The sequence below is a fragment of the Coregonus clupeaformis genome, chromosome 7, assembly GCF_020615455.1.
Source record: "Coregonus clupeaformis isolate EN_2021a chromosome 7, ASM2061545v1, whole genome shotgun sequence".
Lineage (NCBI taxonomy): Eukaryota > Metazoa > Chordata > Actinopteri > Salmoniformes > Salmonidae > Coregonus > Coregonus clupeaformis.
In genome coordinates, this window is record NC_059198.1 from 73,337,389 (window position 1) to 73,358,927 (window position 21,539).

The following is a 21,539-nucleotide window of genomic DNA, read 5'->3' on the forward strand; positions in this document are numbered from 1 at the left end:
CAGCCTTATTCTAAAATGGATTAAATAGTTTTTTCCCCCCTCATCAATCTACACACAATACCCCCTAATGACGAAGCAAAAACAGATTTTTAGATGTTTGCAAATGTATATTTAAAAAAAAGAAACGGAAATATCACATTTACATAAGTATTCAGACCCTTTACTCAGTACTTTGTTGAAGCACCTTTGGCAGCAATTACAGCCTTGAGTCTTCTTGGGTATGACGCTACAAGCTTGGCACACCTGTATTTGGGGAATTTCTCCCATTCTTCTCTGCAGATCCTCTCAAGCTCTGTCAGGTTGGATAGGGAGCGTCGCTGCACAGCTAATTTCAGGTCTCTCCAGAGATGTTCGATCAGGTCAGGATGGTGCCAGGTTTCCTCCAGACGTGATGCTTGACATTCAGGCCAAAGAGTTCAATCTTGGTTTCATCAGACCAGAGAATCTTGTTTCTCATGGTCTGAGAGTCCTTTAGGTGCCTTTTGGCAAACTCAAAGCGGTCTGTCATGTGCCTTTTACTGAAGAGAGGCGTGATTGGTGGAGTGCTGCAGAGATGGTTGTCCTTCTGGAAGGTTGTCCCATCTCCACAGAGGAACTGTCAGAGTGACCATCGGATTCTTGGTCACCTCCCTGACCAATGCTCTTCTCCCCCGATTGCTCAGTTTGGCAGGGCGGCCAGCTCTAGGAAGAGTCTTGGTGGTTCCAAACTTCTTCCATTTAAGAATGATGGAGGCCACTGTGTTCTTGGGGACCTTCAATGCTACATAATTGTTTTTGTACCCTTCCCCAGATCTGTGCCTCGACACAATCCTGTCTCGGAGCTCTACGGACAATTCCTTCGACCTCATGGCTTGGGTTTGTGGAAAAAGTGAAGGGGGTCTGAATACTTTCCGAATGCACTGTATATAGTAGTAGTGTGAGGTATGGTAGATGGTCTTACCTGGTCTACATGTATATAGTAGTAGTGCGAGGTATGGTAGATGGTCTGTAGTGGTCTACATGTATATAGTAGTAGTGTGAGGTATGGTAGATGGTCTGTAGTGGTCTACATGTATATAGTAGTAGTGTGAGGTATGGTAGATGGTCTATAGTGGTCTACATGTATATAACAGTAGTGTGAGGTATGGTAGATGGTCTGTAGTGGTCTACATGTATATAGTAGTAGTGTGAGGTATGGTAGATGGTCTGTAGTGGTCTACATGTATATAGTAGTAGTGTGAGGTATGGTAGATGGTCTGTAGTGGTCTACATGTATATAGTAGTAGTGTGAGGTATGGTAGATGGCCTTACCTGGTCTACATGTATATAATAGTAGTGTGAGGTATGGTAGATGGCCTTGAACAGGCGTTGGAACTGCCGAGAGGCTCTGCCATGGACCACCAAGACGAAGGCGATGCGAACAGGCACAGCAGGGGCAGTCTGCACCAAGCCCTCATCCCACTGCACGTTCACATTGGCCTTACCTGGAGACACACACACACACACACACACACACACACACACACACACACACACACACACGCGCGCAGCCAGGTACGTACACACAGTGAGGGTGGGAAGAATAGAGGGGTAACTTTATTACTGAAGAATTGCTGTGTGAAATAGTAGACCGTTTGGTATGCAAAAAAATAGAATGTTTTACAGAAAGTGTCATTTCTAATTGTGTATGCATTAAATGCCATGATGTCATACTAATTTAGGCTTTTCATCTAGTGTGAATTCACTGCACAATATTGAGGAAGAGAATCGTCTTTCCAGACCCACGTGTGTTTAACAACAGCTGATGATCAGAATAAGGGATGGGCTGTACCAAAATGATCCAATGGCGGGGAACAATGGAACAACCCAACTGGGCTATTAGATGATGCCTTCTCAGTATAGATGAGTAGTATGTTGATATTTGTTGCTTACTGCTTAATGTTTTTATTAAACTCTCACTCCTTTCCACTCTTCCTCCCTTTCTGTCGTTTTTCCACCCTTCCAGTACTCCCCTCCAGTACTCTGCCCACACACGCACACGCACGCACACGCACACACACACAAACGCGTGCACACACACACACACACCCACACTCTCCCTTTCCCTCTCTACCATTTGTGGTTGGTCTAAGGTCTACCCTGTGTGTGTATAAATATCCCTCTCTCCCAGCACACCACACATCCCTGTCTGGGCCCCTCTCTGAGGCACGCAGGCAAGGCCTTGCAGGGGAGCTACACTGGGCGTTGTGAAAACAGTAGGTTTCTACCTTCCTGCTACAGTGGGGCGTTGTGAAAACAGTAGGTTTCTACCTTCCTGCTACAGTGGGGCGTTGTGAAAACAGTAGGTACAAGTCTGAAGCTTTTGCTCACCTGAACTAGAATACCTCAAAAACAAGAAACAAGATTCTCTGGTCTGATGAAACCAAGACTGAACTCTTTGGCCTGAATGCCAAGCGTCACGTCTGGAAGAAACCTGGCACCATCCCTACGGTGAAGCATGGTGGTGGCAGCATCATGCTGTGGGGATGTTTTTCAGCGGCAGGGACTGGGAGACTAGTCAGAATCGAGGGAAAGATGAACGGCGCAAAGTACAGAGAGATCCTTGATGAAAACCTGCTCCAGAGCGCTCAGGACCTCAGACTGGGGCGAAGGTTCACATTCCAACAAGACAATGACCCTATGCACACAGCCAAGACAACGCAGGAGTGGCTTCAGGACAAGTCTCTGAATGTCCTTGAGTGGCCCAGCCAGAGTCCAGACTTGAACCCGATCAAACATCTCTGGAGAGACCTAAACATAGCTGTGCAGCGACGCTCCCCATCCAACCTGACAGCGCTTGAGAGGATCTGCAGAGAAGAATGGGAGAAATTCCCCAAATACAGGTGTGCCAAGCTTGTAGCGTCATACCCAAGAAGACTCGAGGCTATAATCGCTGCCAAAGGTGCTTCAACAAAGTACGGAGTGAAGGGTCTGAATACTTATGTAAATGTGATATTTCAGTTTTTTATTTTTAATACATTTACAAATCTTTCTAAAAAACTTTTTTTTCTTTGTCATTATGGAGTATTGTGTGTAGATTGATGAGAAAAAAACAACAATTTAATCAATTTTAGAATAAGGCTGTAACGTAACAAAATGTGGAAAAAGTCAATGAGTCTGAATACTTTCCGAATGCACCAAAAATTGACTTTTTTATGTACCAATAGAGTTTTCATCTTTAATCATCACTGCTGTCTACTTCCCACCACAAAATGAGAATGGCACTATGCAGGCACTCAACGAGCTGTACGGGGCCATAAACAAACAAGAAAACGCACACCTAGAAGCAGCGGTTCTAGTGGGTGGAGACTTTAACGTGGGGAGACTGAAATTCGTTTTACCCCACTTTTACCAACACTTCTCCTGTGCCACAAGAGGCGCTCTGGACCACTTTTACTCTACCAACAGAAATGCATACACGGCCCTCCTTCGCCTGCCCTTCGGCAAATCAGTCCACGACTCCATCCTCCTGCTTCCTGTTTACAAGCAAAAACTCAAACAGGAAGTAGCAGTGACACGCTCAGGACGGAGGTGGTCTGAAGAAGCAGACGCTAAGTTACAAGACTGCTTTGCTAGCACAGACTGGAATATGATCAGGGATTCATCCGATAAACATTGAGGAGATTACCAGATCGGTCACGGGCTTCATCTATAGGTGTATCGACGACGTCGTCCCCACAGTGACCGTACGTACGTACCAAAGACCATGGATTACAGGCGGTATCCGCGCTAAAGGCTAGAGCTAGCACTTTGAAGGAACGGGATACGGACATTGACTCTTATAAGAAAGCCTGCTACGACCTCTGACACGCCATCAAATATCCTACTACACCAGCTCCGACGCTCGTCGGATGTGGCAGGTCTCGCTCTCCGTAGCCGATGTGAGTAAGATTTTTAAACAGTTTAACACTCGCAAGGCCGCTGGGCCAGACGGAATATCAGGGCATGTTCTCAGAGCGTACGCAGACCAGCTGGCAAGTGTTTGCACAGCCATTTTCAACATGTCCTAGTCCCAGTCTGTAATCCCAACATGTTTCAAGCAGACCAACATTGTCCCTGTTCCTAAGAACTCAAAGGTAACCTGCCTAAATGACTATCGTCCCGTAGCACACCCTGGACCCACTCCGATTCGCATACCGCCCCAACAGATCCACAGATGACGCAATCTCTATTGCACTCTACACTGCTCTCTCCCACCTAGACAAGGGTAATATCTATGTGAGAATGCTTTTCATTGACTACAGTTTAGCGTTCAACACCATTGTCCCCTCGAAGCTCATCACCAAGCTCGGGACCTTGGGACTGAACACCTCCCTCTGAAACTGGATCCTGGAGTTTCTGACGAGCCGCCCCCAGGTGGTGAGGGTAGGTAACAACACATCTGCCACGCTGACCCTCAACATGTGGGCCCCTCAGGGGTGTGTGCTTAGTCCCCTCCTGTACTCCCTCTTCACCCACGACTGTGTGGTAATGCACAACTCCAACACCATTATCAAGTTTGCTGATGACACGACGGTGTTGGGCCTGATCACCGACGATGATGAGACAGCCTATAGGATGTCAGAGACCTGGAGCTGATCTAAAGGATATGGACGGGCGAGCACACCTCCATCCACATCAATGGGGCAGTAGTGGAGCGGGTCGAGAGCTTCAAGTTCCTCTGTGTCCACATCCCGAAGGACTTAACATGGTTCTCTCACACCAGCACAGTAATGAAGAAGGCACGACAATGCCTCTTCCCCCTCAGGAGGTTGAAAAGGTTTGGCATGGGCCCTCAAATCCTCAAAAAGTTATACAGCTGCACCATTGAGAGCATCTTGACTGGCTGCATCACCACTTGGTATGGCAACTGCACCACCCTCGATCGCAAGGTGCTACAGAGGGTGGTGCGGACGGTCCAGTACATCACTTGGGCCGAGCTCCCTGCCATCCAGGAACTCTATACCAGGCGGTGTCAGAGGAAGGCCCGGAAATGTTTCAAAAACACCAGCCACTCAAGCCATAGATTGTTTACTCTGCTACAGCACAGCAAGCGGTACCGGAGTGCCAAGTCTGGGACCTAAAGGATCCTGAACAGCTTCTACCCCCAAGCCATAACACTGCTGAACATTTAATCAAATGGCTTCCCGGACTATTTGCATTGACCTTTTTTTGCACTGACTCTATGCACACTCGCTGGACTCTAATCACACACTCACACATACTTACACTGACACTCCAACACACACATACACACACTACATACACTCACACACACATACACACACTCTTCACGTACGCTGCTGCTACTCTGTTTATTATCTATCCTGATTGCCTAGTCACTTTTACCCCTACCCACATTTACATATTACCTCTGCACATTATAATCCTTGTTTATAGCCTTGTTATTGTTATTTATTGTGTTACTATTTTCTATTTTTATTAGCTCATTTTCTTACTTTTTAACTCTTGTCACGGATTCTGCCGAGGCTGCTCCTCCTCCTTGTTCGGGCAGGCTTCGGCGTTCGTCGTCCCCGGAGTACTAGCTGCCACCGTTGAATGTTTCTATGTTTGATTGCTTTTGTCTGTCTATTGCACCTGTGTCCGTTTGTGTCTGATTATGTGTTCTATAAGTTGCCTGTTTTGTATTGGTTAGGTTGTGTGTTGTTTTTCGCATGTCAGTTAGTGCTGCGTGTTTGCTCTGTTTGTTGTTTTGGAGTTTACGCACAGTTTGCGTAATCACTCGCCTCTGTGTGTTTTTGAGGCCGTTTATTGTATTTTGCCTAGTGGTTAACTAGTAAACTTTGTTGGACTAAGCTTCGGTGTCCTGCGCCTGACTTCCACACCACACTTACATCAGCCCCTGACAGAACAACACACCATTATGGAGTCAGCAGGAGCAGCGGCGGCACCCAAGTCGCTGGAGGATCGGATCAGCGACCAAGACACCATGATCCGGCAACTTGGGGCCGCCATGAACGAGGTGTCCAACACTCTACGCCGGTTGGTTACGGGAGAGGTGCCCACGCCTTCGCACACCTTACCATCACCATCGGCCAGTCCTCCTCTCCCAGCACCGGAACCCAGTGGCATTCGGCTCTCGCTCCCGAGGGCATATGATGGTTCTGCAGCCAGGGGTTCCTCCTGCAGGTGGAACTATACCTGGCCACCATACACCCGGTGCCCTCGGGATACGAGAGCGTCTCCGCCCTCATCTCCTGTCTATCCGGCAAGGCGTTGGAGTGGGCCAACGCCGAATGGAGGGGAATAGACGCCGCTACCATCACCTACGCGGAGTTCTCCCGCCGCTTCAGGGCTGTGTTCGATCATCCACCTGAGGGGAAAGCGGCGGGGGAGCGTCTGTTCCACCTCCGACAGGGGAAGAGGAGTGCACAGGAGTTCGCCCTGGAGTTCCGGACTCTAGCGGCGGATGCGGGGTGGAATGAGAGGGCCCTCATCGACCATTACCGGTGTAGCCTACGAGAGGACGTTCGTCGTGAGCTGGCCTGCAGGGACACCAACCTATCCTTCGACCAGTTGGTGGACATTTCCATCCGTCTCGACACCCTGCTGGCTACCCGCGGACGTCCCGAGTGGGGGTCGTCCATTCCACCCTCCAGCACCTCCGAGCCGATTCCCATGGAGCTCGGGGGTGCTGGGCGCTAGGGAGAGGAGGAGAGAGAACCCGAGGGGGGGCCGCCCCCTGCACCAACTGTGTCCGTGGAGGACACACTGCGGCTAGGTGCTGGGGAGGGTCTCCTGGGAGAGGGGACAACAGGTCACGCACCGGGAGTCATTTCAGGTGAGTAGGCGCCCCACTTACCCAGAGCTCTCTGTTGGTCACATGAGTATACCTGTGAGATTTCCACAGGTGGCACCTCATTCCCAGCATAAGGCGCTAGTAGATTCAGGCGCAGCTGGGAATTTTGTTGATCGTGAATTTTGTTATAGGCTAGGAATTCCCCTTCGGCCGGTAGAAGCCCCTTTCCCTGTTCATGCCCTAGACAGCCGGCCGCTGGGGTCGGGGTTGATCAGAGAAGTCACAGCACCACTTAAGATGACGACGCAGGGGGATCATGAGGAGATCATTCAGTTTTATCTGATCGACTCTCCTGCGTATCCCGTGGTGCTGGGGCTTCCCTGGTTAAGCGCCCATGATCCTACCATTGCGTGGCAACAGAGGGCTCTTATGGAGTGGTCTGCCCAGTGTGTAGGGAAATGTCTAGGTGTTTCCTTAGGGGCGACCTCGGCGGAGAGTCCGAACCATGTGCCCGCAATGCGCATTCCCCCTGAATATGAGGATTTAGCAATTGTGTTCAGCAAAACTAGGGCAACACGGCTACCACCTCATAGACAGGGGGATTGTGCGATAGATCTCCAAACAGGAGCGGCACTTCCGCGGAGCCGTGTGTATCCCCTGTCTCAAGAAGAGACAGCGGCTATGGAGACTTACATAGCCGAGTCCTTGGCACAGGGATACATCCGGTCCTCCACTTCCCCGGTTTTCTCGAGTTTCTTCTTTGTGAAGAAGAAGGACGGGGGTTTGCGCCCGTGTATTGATTACCGTAGTCTCAATCAGATCACAGTTAAGTACAGTTACCCTCTTCCTCTGATTGCGACTATGACGGAGTCATTACGCGGAGCGCGGTTCTTCACAAAGTTGGATCTCAGGAGCGCGTACAATCTGGTGCACATTAGGGAGGGGGATGAATGGAAAACAGCATTTAGCACCACCTCGGGTCATTACGAGTATCTCGTCATGCCATACGGGTTAATGAATGCTCCTTCAGTCTTCCAATCCTTTGTTGACGAGATTTTCCGGGACATGCATGGGCAGGGTGTGGTAGTATACATTGACGACATCCTAGTGTACTCTTCTACCCGAGCCGAGCATGTAGCCCTGGTGCGCCGAGTATTGAGGAGGCTGTTGGAGCATGACTTGTATGTTAAGGCAGAGAAATGCCTGTTTTTCCAGGAGTCCATCTCCTTTTTGGGTTATCGATTGTCCGCGTCTGGTGTGAAGATAGAGGTTGACCGTGTGTCGGCCGTGCGTAATTGGCAAACTCCAACCACTGTAAAAGAGGTGCAGCAGTTTTGGGGTTTTGCTAATTACTACCGGAGGTTTATTTGGGGCTTTGGACAGGTGGCAGCTCCCATTACGTCCCTGCTAAAGGGGGGTCCGGTGCGTTTGCAGTGGTCATCTGAAGCGGACAGGACATTTGTTAGACTGAAGAACCTGTTCACTTCGGCTCCGGTGCTGGCGCATCCGGACCCCGCTTTACCATTTCAAGTTGAGGTAGACGCATCCGAGGCCGGTATTGGGGCAATCCTGTCGCAACGGTCCGGCACGCCACCCAAGCTCCGCCCCTGTGCGTTCTACTCTAAGAAGCTCAGCTCGGCGGAGCGTAATTATGACGTAGGGGACAGGGAGCTGTTGGCTGTAGTCCAGGCCCTAAAGGTGTGGAGGCATTGGCTTGAGGGGCTCAACACCCTTTCCTCATTCTGACTGACCACCGTAACCTGGAGTACATCCGGGCAGCTAGGAGATTGAACCCTCGTCAGGCTAGGTGGAACATGTTCCTGACCCGGTTTGTTTTTAAGATCACATACATCCCAGGGTCCCAGAACGGTAAGGCAGACGCCCTGTCCCGGCGGTATGACACAGAGGAGAGGTCCATCGAGCCTACTCCCATACTGCCGGAGTCTTGTCTGGTGGCTCCGGTGGTGTGGGAGGTCGATGCGGAGATCGAGCGGGCACTGCGTACCGACCCTACTCCCCCCGAGTGTCCTGTGGGGCGGACGTACGTTCCGCTCGAGGTTCGTGACCGCCTTATTTATTGGGCTCATACATCACTCTCCTCTGGACATCCAGGTATTGGCCAGACAGTGCACTGCCTTAGCGTGAAATACTGGTGGCCAACGTTAGCTAGGGATGTGAGGGTTTATGTCTCCTCCTGCTCGGTGTGCGCCCAGTGTAAGGCGCCTAGACATTTGCCCAGGGGAAAGTTACATCCCCTGCCCGTTCCACAACGACCATGGTCCCACCTCTCGGTGGATTTTGTGACCGACCTTCCCCCCTCCCAGGGGAATAAAACCATTTTGGTCGTTGTGGATCGGTTTTCCAAGGCCTGTCGTCTTCTCCCAATGCCGGGTCTCCCTACTGCCCTACAGACCGCTGAGGCCCTATTTACCCACGTGTTCCGGCACTATGGGGTCCCCGAGGATATTGTGTCTGACCGAGGTCCCCAGTTCACCTCCAGAGTCTGGGGGGCGTTCATGGAACGCTTGGGGGTCTCGGTGAGCCTTACCTCGGGGTACCACCCAGAGAGCAATGGGCAGGTTGAACGAGTCAACCAGGATGTGGGTAGGTTTCTGAGGTCCTATTGCCAGGGCCGGCCGGAGGAGTGGTCTAGGTATATCCCCTGGGCAGAGATGGCCCAGAACTCTCTCCGCCACTCCTCCACCAATTTAACACCTTTCCAGTGTGTTTTAGGGTATCAGCCGGTCCTGGCACCATGGCACGAGAGCCAGATCGAGGCCCCTGCGGTGGATGAGTGGATTCGGCGCTCGGAGGAGACGTGGGACGCTGCACATGTCCATCTGCAGCGGGCCATCAGTCGTCAAAAGGCTGGAGCCGCGCGTCAAGGGGGGGGTACTGTCACGGATTCTGCCGAGGCTGCTCCTCCTCCTTGTTCGGGCAGGCTTCGGCGTTCGTCGTCCCCGGAGTACTAGCTGCCACCGTTGAATGTTTCTATGTTTGATTGCTTTTGTCTGTCTATTGCACCTGTGTCCGTTTGTGTCTGATTATGTGTTCTATAAGTTGCCTGTTTTGTATTGGTTAGGTTGTGTGTTGTTTTTCGCATGTCAGTTAGTGCTGCGTGTTTGCTCTGTTTGTTGTTTTGGAGTTTACGCACAGTTTGCGTAATCGCTCGCCTCTGTGTGTTTTTGAGGCCGTTTATTGTATTTTGCCTAGTGGTTAACTAGTAAACTTAGTTGGACTAAGCTTCGGTGTCCTGCGCCTGACTTCCACACCACACTTACATCAGCCCCTGACAACTCTGCATTGTTGGGAAAGGGCTCGTAAGTAAGCGTTTCACAGTAAAGTCTATACCTGTTGTATTCGGCGCATATGACAAATACAATTTTATTTTAGGTTTTTACCTTCCTGCTACACTGGACACTTAACTTTAGCCCTAGGACAACCCAGCCAACCAGCCAGCCAGCCAGCCAGCCAGCACCAGCCAGGTAGCCAGCACCAGCCAGCCAGCATCAGCCAGCCAGCACCAGTCAGGCAGCCAGCCAGCCAGCCAGCACCAGCCAGGCAGCCAGCACCAGCCAGCCAGCCAGCACCAGCCAGCCAGCCAGCCAGCCAGCCAGCACCATTCAGTCATTCTAAAGCTATAGATATCCCCTCCCTTACTGCATCATCAAAGACACGTATAATCATATATATTAAATGTAGAATCTAAACCTTAAACCACACACACACACACACACACACACACAGGCTTTACTCAGCACTTCTCTATCTAGCTCCTGTACTAACTAGTGTGTAATTACACTGGCTTGGCGTGGGCACTGCCCTATGGTGAGTAGAGTAGTATACGCTGCAGTCCAAACAGCACTTTATTCCCTATATAGTGCACTACTTTTGACCAGAGCACCCTAATCCCTATATCGTAATTTTTTTTCAAAAGTAGTGTAGTATATAGTGAATAGGGTGCCGTTTGGGACACAACCGTAGAGCAGTGAATGGGGTGGAATGTTCCCTAAATAGATCAGGCACTGGCAAGGCAGCCTCGATGGGGGAGTTCTAGCCGGAACCCTCGGGAAAGCCCTGACTTCTGTCTCAACGGTGACAAGAACTCTTTCTGCCTCTGTCATCAGTCTGTCCTTCTCTCTCTCTAACTCACTTTCTCAATCCTTCCTCTCTTCCCTCTGGGGATGGCGAGGTGACAAGGATATGAGACAAGGAGAGGATACAAGGAGAGGAGACAAGGAGAGGTGACAAGGAGATGAGACAAGGAGAGGAGACAAGGGATGGAGACAAGGAGAGTGGACATGGAGAGAAGACAAGGAGAGTAGACAAGGAGAGGAGACAAGGGGAGGAGACAAAAGGTAGTGGAATGGAGTAATGTCTTAGAGTGGGGTGGGAAGAATGCAATACACTCCCTTGTATGAGGTACAAATCACATTATTTTGGGAGCACCTCCTCTAAGAATATGAATTAGGCTCCTAAGAAACCTGCCTACATATTGTTGGAAGTACAATAGCCCAACATAGCTACTGTGGTAGGTCAAAGCTGTGTGCTGGAAAACCTTGGTAGTGCATGGGTCAAGTACGCATTCTGAATTTCCTTTCTTTTTCGGCTTCAGCCCAATGCCTACTTCTCACTTAAAACAGTTTTTTTTGTTTTCAATATAGATACACTGAGTGTACAAAACATTAGGAACACCTTCATAATATTGAGTTGCACCCCCTTTTGCCCTCAGAAGAGCCTCAATACGTCAGGGCATGGACTCTACAAGGTGTCGAAAGCGTTCCACAGGGATGCTGGCCCATGTTGACTCCAATGCTTCCCACAGTTGTGTCAAGTTGGCTGGATGTCCTTTGGATGGTGGACCATTCTTGATACACACGGGAAACTGTTGAGCATGAAAAACCCAGCAGCGTTGCAGTTCTTGACACAAACTGGTGCGCCTGGCACCTACTACATACCCCTTTCAAAGGCACTTAAATATTTTGTCTTGCCCATTCACCCTCTGAATGGCACACATACACAATCCGTGTCTCAATTGTCTCAAGGCTTAAAAATCCTTCTTTAACCTGTCTCCTCCCCTTCATCTACACTGATTGAAGTGGATTTAACAGGTGACATCAATAAGGGATCATAGCTTTCACCTGGATTTACCTGGTCAGTCTATGTCATGGAAAGAGCAGGTGTTTTGAACAATCAGTGTATCTCCCCTCTGTAAATTGTATATTCCCACTGCAATCAGCCTCTACTCCAGAGTTGTATCTTTTATGTTCACTGCTCTGATATTGTATATTCTGTATGATGTCTGTGTTCTGTTTGTATACTGACAAAGACCCTTCTCACCGAAGCAGCCGCTTCTCACTGAGGTAGCCCCTTCTCACTGAGGCAGCCCCTTCTCACTGAGGCAGCCCCTTCTCACTGAGGCAGGTGCCGTAGGTCTCTATATAGGGAATAGGGTACCATTTGGGATGCATTCACTATGAGACTCACCTTCTAGGGTGCAGTATCGAGGAATGGTCTCAGGCATCAGTGTCCTCTCCTTGTGTCTGCAGTACACCTCAGCTATCTGCTGACGACACTCCCTGGTCTTGGCTCTGGACAGAGCCGAGATGGCCTCCTTCCCACTGATCTCACACTGGTGCTGCTCCCTCCGCTGCCCCAACACAGGAGCTGCAGTCACCGACTTCCTGGGTTGGTGATGTCGCTGATGCTGATTGGATGTTTTGATGGAGGGAGAGAGGGAAGGTTTAGTGGGGTGTGGTCTGTGTGGTTTGAGCTGCTGTGGAGGAAGAGGGTACTGCTGATTGACCTCGTTGACCTCGTTGGGCAAGGCCTTTCCCAGAATGCCTTGCGTTAGGGCCTTGTCCGGTTTGTGCTTGGCTGTGTTTCCTGCCGGTCGCAGGCGCTGAGACTGTGAACGCGCCCCGAGGTTGCTGTTGCTGTCGACAACGGTGTCAAAGTCTTTGGGGACCGAGTTCTCGTTGTTGTTACTATCCAGGAAGACTTTTTCCTTGGGCCGCCGGGAGTGGTAGCCCTCCTGGAGAAGAGAGAGAGAGGAGGGAGAAAGAGGGGGGACGGAGTGGGGAGAGAGGGCAGGAGAGAGTGATTAAGGGGAGGGGGAGGGAAGAGGAGGGGGAGGAGGGAAATAGAGAGAGAGTCAGTCAGTGTAACAATAGGAAAAGAGAGTACACTGAGTTCTGTAGGACAGAGACACAGAGAGAATGAGTATATATCCATACCTGTATCCATACCTGTATGTATAAGAGAGATATACAGATAGATATGTAGATATATATTAGGCTTGGGCGATATACCGTTTATACCGTATATGAAATACCGAAATACAGACGGTATGATTTTCAATACTGTTATTTAAAATAATATATATATATATTTTGGGGGGCGGTTGGGGGCTCCCCTGCCTCGCGGGGGCTGCTGGGCTGCGTGAAAAACAGAAAAAAAGAAAAAAGAAAAAAAAACATAGATACAAGACAAAACAGCAAGCAAACCAACAATAAATAATTTAATGAAATAAGAAGTCTAATTGTCCTGTCTGTCCCGTCTCCCCTCTCCCTCCCCCCTTCTCTTTAGGTGCCACCCCTCCCTCCTCACCTCCCTCCCCATCTCTTTCCCCCCTCCCCCCTGTCTGTCTGCTTGTCTGTCTGTCTGCTTGTCTGTCTGTCTGCCTGCTTGGCTGGCTGTCTGTCTGTCTGCTTGTCTGTCTGTCTGTCTGTCTTTCTGCTTGTCTGTCTGTCTGTCTGTCTGCTTGGCTGTCTGTCTGTCTGGCTGACTGACTGCTTGGCTGTCTGGCTGACTCCCTGCTTGGCTGTCTGTCTCTCTGTCTGCTTGTCTGTCTGTCTGTCTGTCTGTCTGTCTGTCTGCCTGGCTGTCTGTCTTTCTGCTTGGCTGTCTGTCTGTCTGCTTGGCTGTCTGTCTGGCTGTCTGTCTGACTGCCTGCTTGGCTGTCTGTCTGTCTGAACTTGTGTGTATCTGTGTCATGTGATCAAGCATGTGGAATGCTGTCACTCATAAGATATGTCTATGTCTGGGACGCTGACACAGGGGTTACAGGGGTTACAGTGTGTGTGTGTGTGTGTGCGTGCGTGCGTGTGTGCGTGCGTGCGAGTGTCAGTAACAACGCTATATGATCTGGTCGTGGTATTCCAAGGCACACAGACCAGCCCTGCCCATTCCAGGAATATCAATCGTGTGTGTGTGTGTCTAGTTCTGTTACTTAAGAATGAAAGGATCCCTCTGCCCAGAAATATACAGTACATGCAATGCAGTATCCAGACACCGTATAGACAGTCTTCAGTATACTGTACAGACACCTCAACACACACACACAAACACAAACACACACACACAAACACACACACACACTGGACAGGGCTGTGTGAATCTTGTCTAGGCAGGTTATTTCTGGTGATGATGCCAGGTCCGCAGGGAGTCTAGTTTTCCTCCATTTCCGCTCGGCTGCCCGGAGCCCTGTTCTGTGAGCTCGCAATGAGTCATCAAGCCACGGAGCAGGAGGGGAGGACCGAGCCGGCCGGGAGGATAGGGGACATAGAGAGTCAAAGGATGCAGAAAGGGAGGAGAGGAGGTTTGAGGAGGCAGAATCAGGAGATTGGAGGGAGAAGGATTGAGCAGAGGGAAGAGATGATAGGATGGAAGAGGAGAGAGTAGCGGGAGAGAGAGAGCGAAGGTTGCGACGGCGCATTACCATCTGAGTAGGGGCAGAGTGAGTAGTGTTGGAGGAGAGCGAGAGAGAAAAGGATACAAAGTAGTGGTCGGAGACTTGGAGGGGAGTTGCAGTGAGATTAGTAGAAGAACAGCATCTAGTAAAGATGAGGTCAAACGTATTGCCTGCCTTGTGAGTAGGGGGGGACGGTGAGAGGGTGAGGTCAAAAGAGGAGAGGAGTGGAAAGAAGGAGGCAGAGAGAAATGAGTCAAAGGTAGACGTAGGGAGGTTAAAGTCACCCAGAACTGTGAGGGGTGAGCCATCCTCAGGAAAGGAACTTATCAAGGCGTCAAGCTCATTGAAGAACTCTCCAAGGGAACCTGGAGGGCGATAAATGATAAGGATGTTAAGCTTGAATGGGCTAGTGACTGTGACAGCATGGAATTCAAATGAGGAGATAGACAGATGGGTCAGGGGAGAAAGAGAGAATGTCCACTTGGGAGAGATGAGGATTCCTGTGCCACCAATCCGCTGACCAGATGCTCTCGGGGTATGCGAGAACACATGGTCAGACGAGGAGAGAGCAGTAGGAGTAGCAGTGTTTTCTGTGGTAATCCATGTTTCCGTCAGCGCCAAGAAGTCGAGGGACTGGAGGATAGCATAGGCTGAGATGAACTCTGCCTTGTTGGCCGCAGAACGGCAGTTCCAGAGGCTGCCGGAGACCTGGAACTCCACGTGGGTCGTGCGTTCAGGGACCACCAGGTTAGAGTGGCAGCAGCCACGCGGTGTGAGGCGTTTGTATAGCCTGTGCTATACCACTGCCATTGCCATTTGTTTTGTCTTGTTTTCCACACACACGTGGTACATATCCCCTCATCAGTCTCTGTATAATTATTCCCTCTGCTCCCCCATGTCTTTGTGTGAGCATTATGTTACTTTTATCGCCGGGATATTCACCCGTGTGTTTTGTTTAGATTGACATTTCTTTTGTGTTTCTTCCATTTGCGAATAATCGCACCAACTGTTGTCACCTTCTCACCAAGCTGCTTGGCGATGGTCTTGTAGCCTATTCCAGCCTTGTGTAGGTCTACAATCTTGTCCCTGACATCCTTGGAGAGCTCTTTGGTCTTGGCCTTGGTGGAGAGTTTGGAATCTGATTGATTGATTGCTTCTGTGGACAGGTGTCTTTTATACAGGTAACAAGCTGAGATTCGGAGCACTCCCTTTAAGAGTGTGCTCCTAATCTCAGCTCGTTACCTGTATAAAAGACACCTGGGAGCCAGAAATCTTTCTGATTGAGAGGGGTCAAATACTTATTTCCCTCATTAAAATGCAAATCAATTTATAACATTTTTGACATGCGTTTTTCTGGATTTTGTTGTTGTTATTCTGTCTCTCACTGTTCAAATAAACCTACCATTAAAATTATAGACTGATCATTTCTTTGTCAGTGGGCAAACGTACAAAATCAGCAGGGGATCAAAAACTTTTTTCCCTCACTGTACACAGAGGATCTTGTCAATGATCTCAAGGCAGCTGGGACCATAGTCACCAAGAAAACAATTGGTTACACACTACGCCGTGAAGGACTGAAATCCTGCAGCGCCCGCAAGGTCCCCCTGCTCAAGAAAGCACATATACAGGGCCGTCTGAAGTTTGCCAATGAACATCTGAATGATTCAGAGGAGAACTGGGTGAAAGTGTTGTGGTCAGATGAGACCAAAATCGAGCTCTTTGGCATCAACTCAACTCGCCGTGTTTGGAGGAGGAGGAATGCTGCCTATGACCCCAAGAACACCATCTCCACCATCAAACATGGAGGTGGAAACATTATGCTTTGGGGGTGTTTTTCTGCTAAGGGGACAGGACAACTTCACCGCATCAAAGGGACGATGGACGGGGCCATGTACCATCAAATCTTGGGTGAGAAACTCCTTCCCTCAGCCAGGGCATTGAAAATGGGTCGTGGATGAGTATTCCAGTATGACAATGACCCAAAACACACAGCCAAGGCAACAAAGGAGTGGCTCAAGAAGAAGCACATTAAGGTCGTGGAGTGGCCTAGCCAGTCTCCAGACCTTAATCCCATAGAAAATCTGTGGAGGGAGCTGAAGGTTCGAGTTGCCAAACGTCAGCCTCAAAACCTTAATGACTTGGAGAAGATCTGCAAAGAGGAATGGAACAAAATCCCTCCTGAGATGTGTGCAAACCTGGTGACCAACTACAAGAAACGTCTGACCTCTGTGATTGCCAACCAGGGTTTTGCCACCAAGTACTAAGTCATGTTTTGCAGAGGGGTCAAATACTTATTTCCCTCATTAAAATGCAAATCAATTTATAACATTTTTGACATGCGTTTTTCTGGATTTTTTTGTTGTTATTCTGTCTCTCACTGTTCAAATAAACCTACCATTAAAATTATAGACTGATCATGTCTTTGTCAGTGGGCAAAGACAAGATTGGACAGCACAGAGTAAAAAAATAACAAAATAATATGTTTTCTTGTCACATCCACTGGTTAGGTGCAGTGAAATGTGTTGTTTTACAGGGTCAGTCATAGTAGTATGATAGGTGCAGTGTAATGTGTTGTTTTACAGGGTCAGTCATAGTAGTATGATAGGTGCAGTGAAATGTGTTGTTTTACAGGGTCAGCCATAGTAGTATGATAGGTGCAGTGTAATGTGTTGTTTTACAGGGTCAGTCATAGTAGTATGATAGGTGCAGTGTAATGTGTTGTTTTACAGGGTCAGTCATAGTAGTATGATAGGTGCAGTGTAATGTGTTGTTTTACAGGGTCAGTCATAGTAGTACGGTGCCCGTGGAGCAAATAAGGGTTAAGTGCCTTGCTCAAGGGCACATCGACAGATTTTTCACCTTGTCGGCTCAGGTATTCGAACCAGCGACCTTTGGGTTACTGGCCCAACGCTCTAAACGCTAGGCTACCTGTCGCCCATTTGTACAGTAAAAGTAGGGCATAGTTCAGTACAGTAGGGTATAGTTCAGTACAGTAGAATAGAGTATAGTACAGTATACAGTAGAGCACACTAGAGTTGAGTAAACTATAATGTACTGAACTATACTCTACCGTACTCTACAGACGTCTCTGATTGGTTCAGATTTGGTCCGGGCCAGACCAACCAAATGCGTTCTTGTTTGGGGGCGGAGCTCATTAAAATAATAGCCAGTGTGAAGAATAATACCCAAATATGCAAATCAGGATTTTGCATATTTCTACCTTTGTGTACCCATTTATATATATATATATATATATATATATATATATATATCTATTTAGGACGCATCACCATGAAGAGAATTACATTTATATCCATAATTATGCATTTCTGTGTAGTACAGATCAGGGACCCATGATGAAATTCCGTTACCGCAATTCTGTTACCGGGTGTAAATCCACTTCACTTACTGTAGTTCAATAACCAAAATATGTTTTTTTCCAAATTTGTCTGTGTGTGTGCTTGTGTGTGTGTGTTGGAATAAGGGTTGGAATAAGCAGCTGTGGGCGCCAAAAACTAGACACTACAGGAAATAGCTTGATAGTATGGGATAAATAACACACACACAGATATGCATACATAACACACACACACACACACACACACACACACAAACACCCACACACTAAGACACACACACAGGTTAGTGATATCAGACTATGCGATTAGAACTGATGTGTAATATGATTTGTAATCTAATCCAGCGTTGATCATGTGATAATCCCATATGTGTGTGTGTGTGTTCGTCAGAGGCAGCAGTGAATGAATGCGAGAGTTGTGTTAAGGCCCCATCAGTAAACAAATGCTCTGCCTCGCGGTCACCATACCTTCCTATGCTGGAAGGGAACACATACACACACACACACACACACACACACACACACAACACACACACACACACACAGAGGTGGCATTATGTGTGTGACTGTGTGTGTGTGTGTGTGTGACTGTGTGTGTGTGTGACTGTGTGTGTGTGTGTGACTGTGTGTGTGTGTGACTGTGTATGTGCCCACTGTATTCCTGGCATGTAGTAGCTACTGTGGAAACATTATAGCCAGGTATGTCGGTAAACTGGAGAGACATTATAGCCAGGTATGTCGGTAAACTGGAGAGACATTATAGCCAGGTATGTAGGTAAACTGTGGAGACATTATAGCCAGGTATGTAGGTAAACTGGAGAGACATTATAGCCAGGTATGTAGGTAAACTGGAGAGACATTATAGCCAGGTATGTAGGTAAACTGTGGTCGAGGTATTTATTTTCCCTGTGTTACAGTGGCAGCTTTGACGGAACCAGGTAATGAGACACACACACACACACACTGCTCTGCTGGGTAACACCCCCAACACTCAGCAACGCAGGCTATCTACATGATTTGAACCTCAATACGAGAACACAAATAGAAGAAAATCATTGATAATGGGTGAGTGGGTGCTGGTTATTTAGATACTGGTAGTGAACAGAGGGGTGCTGGTTATTTAGATACTGGTAGTGTAATAACACACATACACACACACACACACACAGGCACACACACACAAACACACAGACACACACACACACAGACACGCGCACACACACACAGACACTCACACATGCACACACACACACACACACACACACACACACACACACACACACACACACACGCACTCCTTCAACAGTAGCCTAGATCTGCACAGGGACATAAAACACTACTTAACAACCATGCACTCTGTCATCAAATATGAAGGAAGACAAGGAGGGGAAAAAAATTGTCCTCAAAATCACAGTCAGTTCTCTGTAGTTTGGCACAACTTTAGTATCCTGGGAGAACGATAGAGAGGAAGTGTTCACGTGCGCTGTTAAACACACACACTCGCAGGCACGCACGTACGCACGTACCGTCTGTCGGTCTTTCAGACAGACCTCTATTCCGCATTCTCTCTCTCTCTCTCTCTCTCTCTCTCTCTCTCTCTCTCTCTCTCTCTCTCTCTCTCTCTCTCTCTCTCTCTCTCTCTCTCTCTTTCTCTCTAAATGAATCTTTAAACTCCTAACTAAACATGTCTGTCTATATTATCCCACCCACGAGTCTACCACTGGACCAGAGACTGCCCAACACACACACACACACACACACACTGATTGCGCCCGACAGTAGCCTACAGTAATAGCCAGGCTGGTCACTAGAAAACAGCCACAGGCCAGGCGTTATAGCAGCGCAAGAGCGCGTTACCAAACTCTACATCAAAGTAGGTCTATCCGATTAACCGTGTCGCTCTCTAACCTTCTCCCATGGTTCATTATCACACTAGACTACTATACCACGCTCATTCCTAAAGACTGGTTAGTTTACACCAGCTAATCAACATATATGGGTAACAACAGCTAAGCAACATCTTTGTCATCCAAATACACGCTGGCTTCTTGCTTCGTCTGATGACAACAATTCCATGCGTAACAGCCTTCCCACCCTACAATACAATATAGCCTACAATACAATACAATACAATACAATAAACCACGCGTAGTGGGGGATGGTAGCCTATACAATTAATCAGGAATGGTAGCATATAAAATGAATGATAATGACGCTAGTCGTTATTTACATTTACATTTACATCATTTAGCAGAGAGAGAGTCATCGATTTTAAAAATCGTCATTATTACTACTAAATAATAGGTAGACTTAAATTCGCTCCCTACTCTTACGGGTTGTTGCTTGTGTCGAACAGCCGCTTTCCCAAGCGGAGGTTGGTGATGCCTCTTTGGCAGCCCGCTCCGGGGGTACTGGCTGTAGGCTTTGTTGATGCCCCCGACTTGGTCCCTCTTCTCCCGGCTACTATTGGCCCCTTCTTCCCGGGTATCCAGGGTACTAAAGTTCCACACGATCAGTGTCTGAACCAGGAGAACTGTCAGCGCTACTATCAGCGCTGATTTGGAGCGGCGAGCCAGCTTGCGACCGCATAGATTGCCAACCATCTTTCTCGCTCTCCGTCTCCCGCTCTCTCTCTCTCTCTCTCTCTCGGCTCAAGCTGCGAGCTGCCGCCGTCCGCTAAGCGCTGACAGCAGGGGTGGCTGGGAAGATTTCAGCGCCGCCTGCGTCTATGGAGTGGAGCTACTGGCAGGGACTAGAGAGAGAGAGAGAGAGAGAGAGAGAGAGAGAGAGAGAGAGAGAGAGAGAGAGAGAGAGAGAGAGAGAGAGAGAGAGAGAGAGAGAGAGAGAAGACGTGAGGGAGGGAGGAAAAGGGGGGTGAATTGGCTAAGGTTTGAGATGAGGAGAGAGAGAAGGAGACTGAGAGAGAGAGGACACTGCGCACTCTTGTGGTGTTGTCCACACATGACCTCCTGTTTAAATGTCTAGTTTAGACCAGGGGTCAGCTTGCTACTCTTGTGGTGTTGTCCACACATGACCTCCTGTTTAAATGTCTAGTTTAGACCAGGGGTCAGCCTGCTACTGTTTAAATGTCTAGTTTAGACCAGGGGTCAGCCTCCTACTCTTGTGGTGTTGTCCACACATGACCTCCTGTTTAAACATCTAGTTTAGACCAGGGGTCAGCCTGCTACAGGTCCTGGAGAGCTACAGGATGTGCAGGGCAGGTATTTGTTCCAGCTCAGCACTAACACACTCATTCAACTAATCCAGGTCTTGGTTGATCAGTTGTATCAGGGTTGTTAGTACCGGCTATAGGACCAAAGGCTACACCCAGGAACTCTCCAAGTTATCTCCCTGTGTGTGTATGATAGAGGGAGGGAGCGAGAGATTGAGGGAGGGAGAGAGATAGAGGGAGATAGAGGAGGAGAGAGAAGGGCAAGAGAGGGGATATGGAGAGAGAAGGAAGACCAACGTGGCCTGTTCTATAGTTAACCTGGTTTGACTCCTACTGGGAGTCTCTCTGTGCTGAGAGGCAGAACACCAAGAACACAAATAACAAACAACTCAACCACTAACTGGAAAGACAAGAAAAGGAGCTCGTCTTTTTCCAAAATATAATATAATTTTTCCCAAATAAAGAGCCTAAGCTCTGTTGATCTGATAACATGTGGCATACAGTTGAAGTTGGAAGTTTACATACACTTCGGTTGGAGTCATTAAAACTATTTTTTTCA

The 21,539-nt window shown here is 48.6% G+C and overlaps 1 protein-coding gene across 1 annotated transcript in view; it reads right to left on the bottom strand.

Annotated features, from left to right (window-relative positions):
- Positions 1-20,547, bottom strand: part of LOC121570166 (xylosyltransferase 1-like) — a 50,856-nt gene extending 30,309 nt beyond the window's left edge. The window contains exons 1-3 of the mRNA XM_041881665.2: positions 20,142-20,547; positions 12,245-12,791; positions 1,291-1,463 (exon numbers count right to left, since the gene is read on the bottom strand). Of these exons, the coding sequence (XP_041737599.2) occupies positions 1,291-1,463; positions 12,245-12,791; positions 20,142-20,411 (990 nt within the window). The 5' untranslated portion in view covers positions 20,412-20,547. The remainder of the gene's footprint in view (positions 1-1,290; positions 1,464-12,244; positions 12,792-20,141) is intronic.
- Between the last annotated feature and the right edge of the window lie 992 nt (positions 20,548-21,539).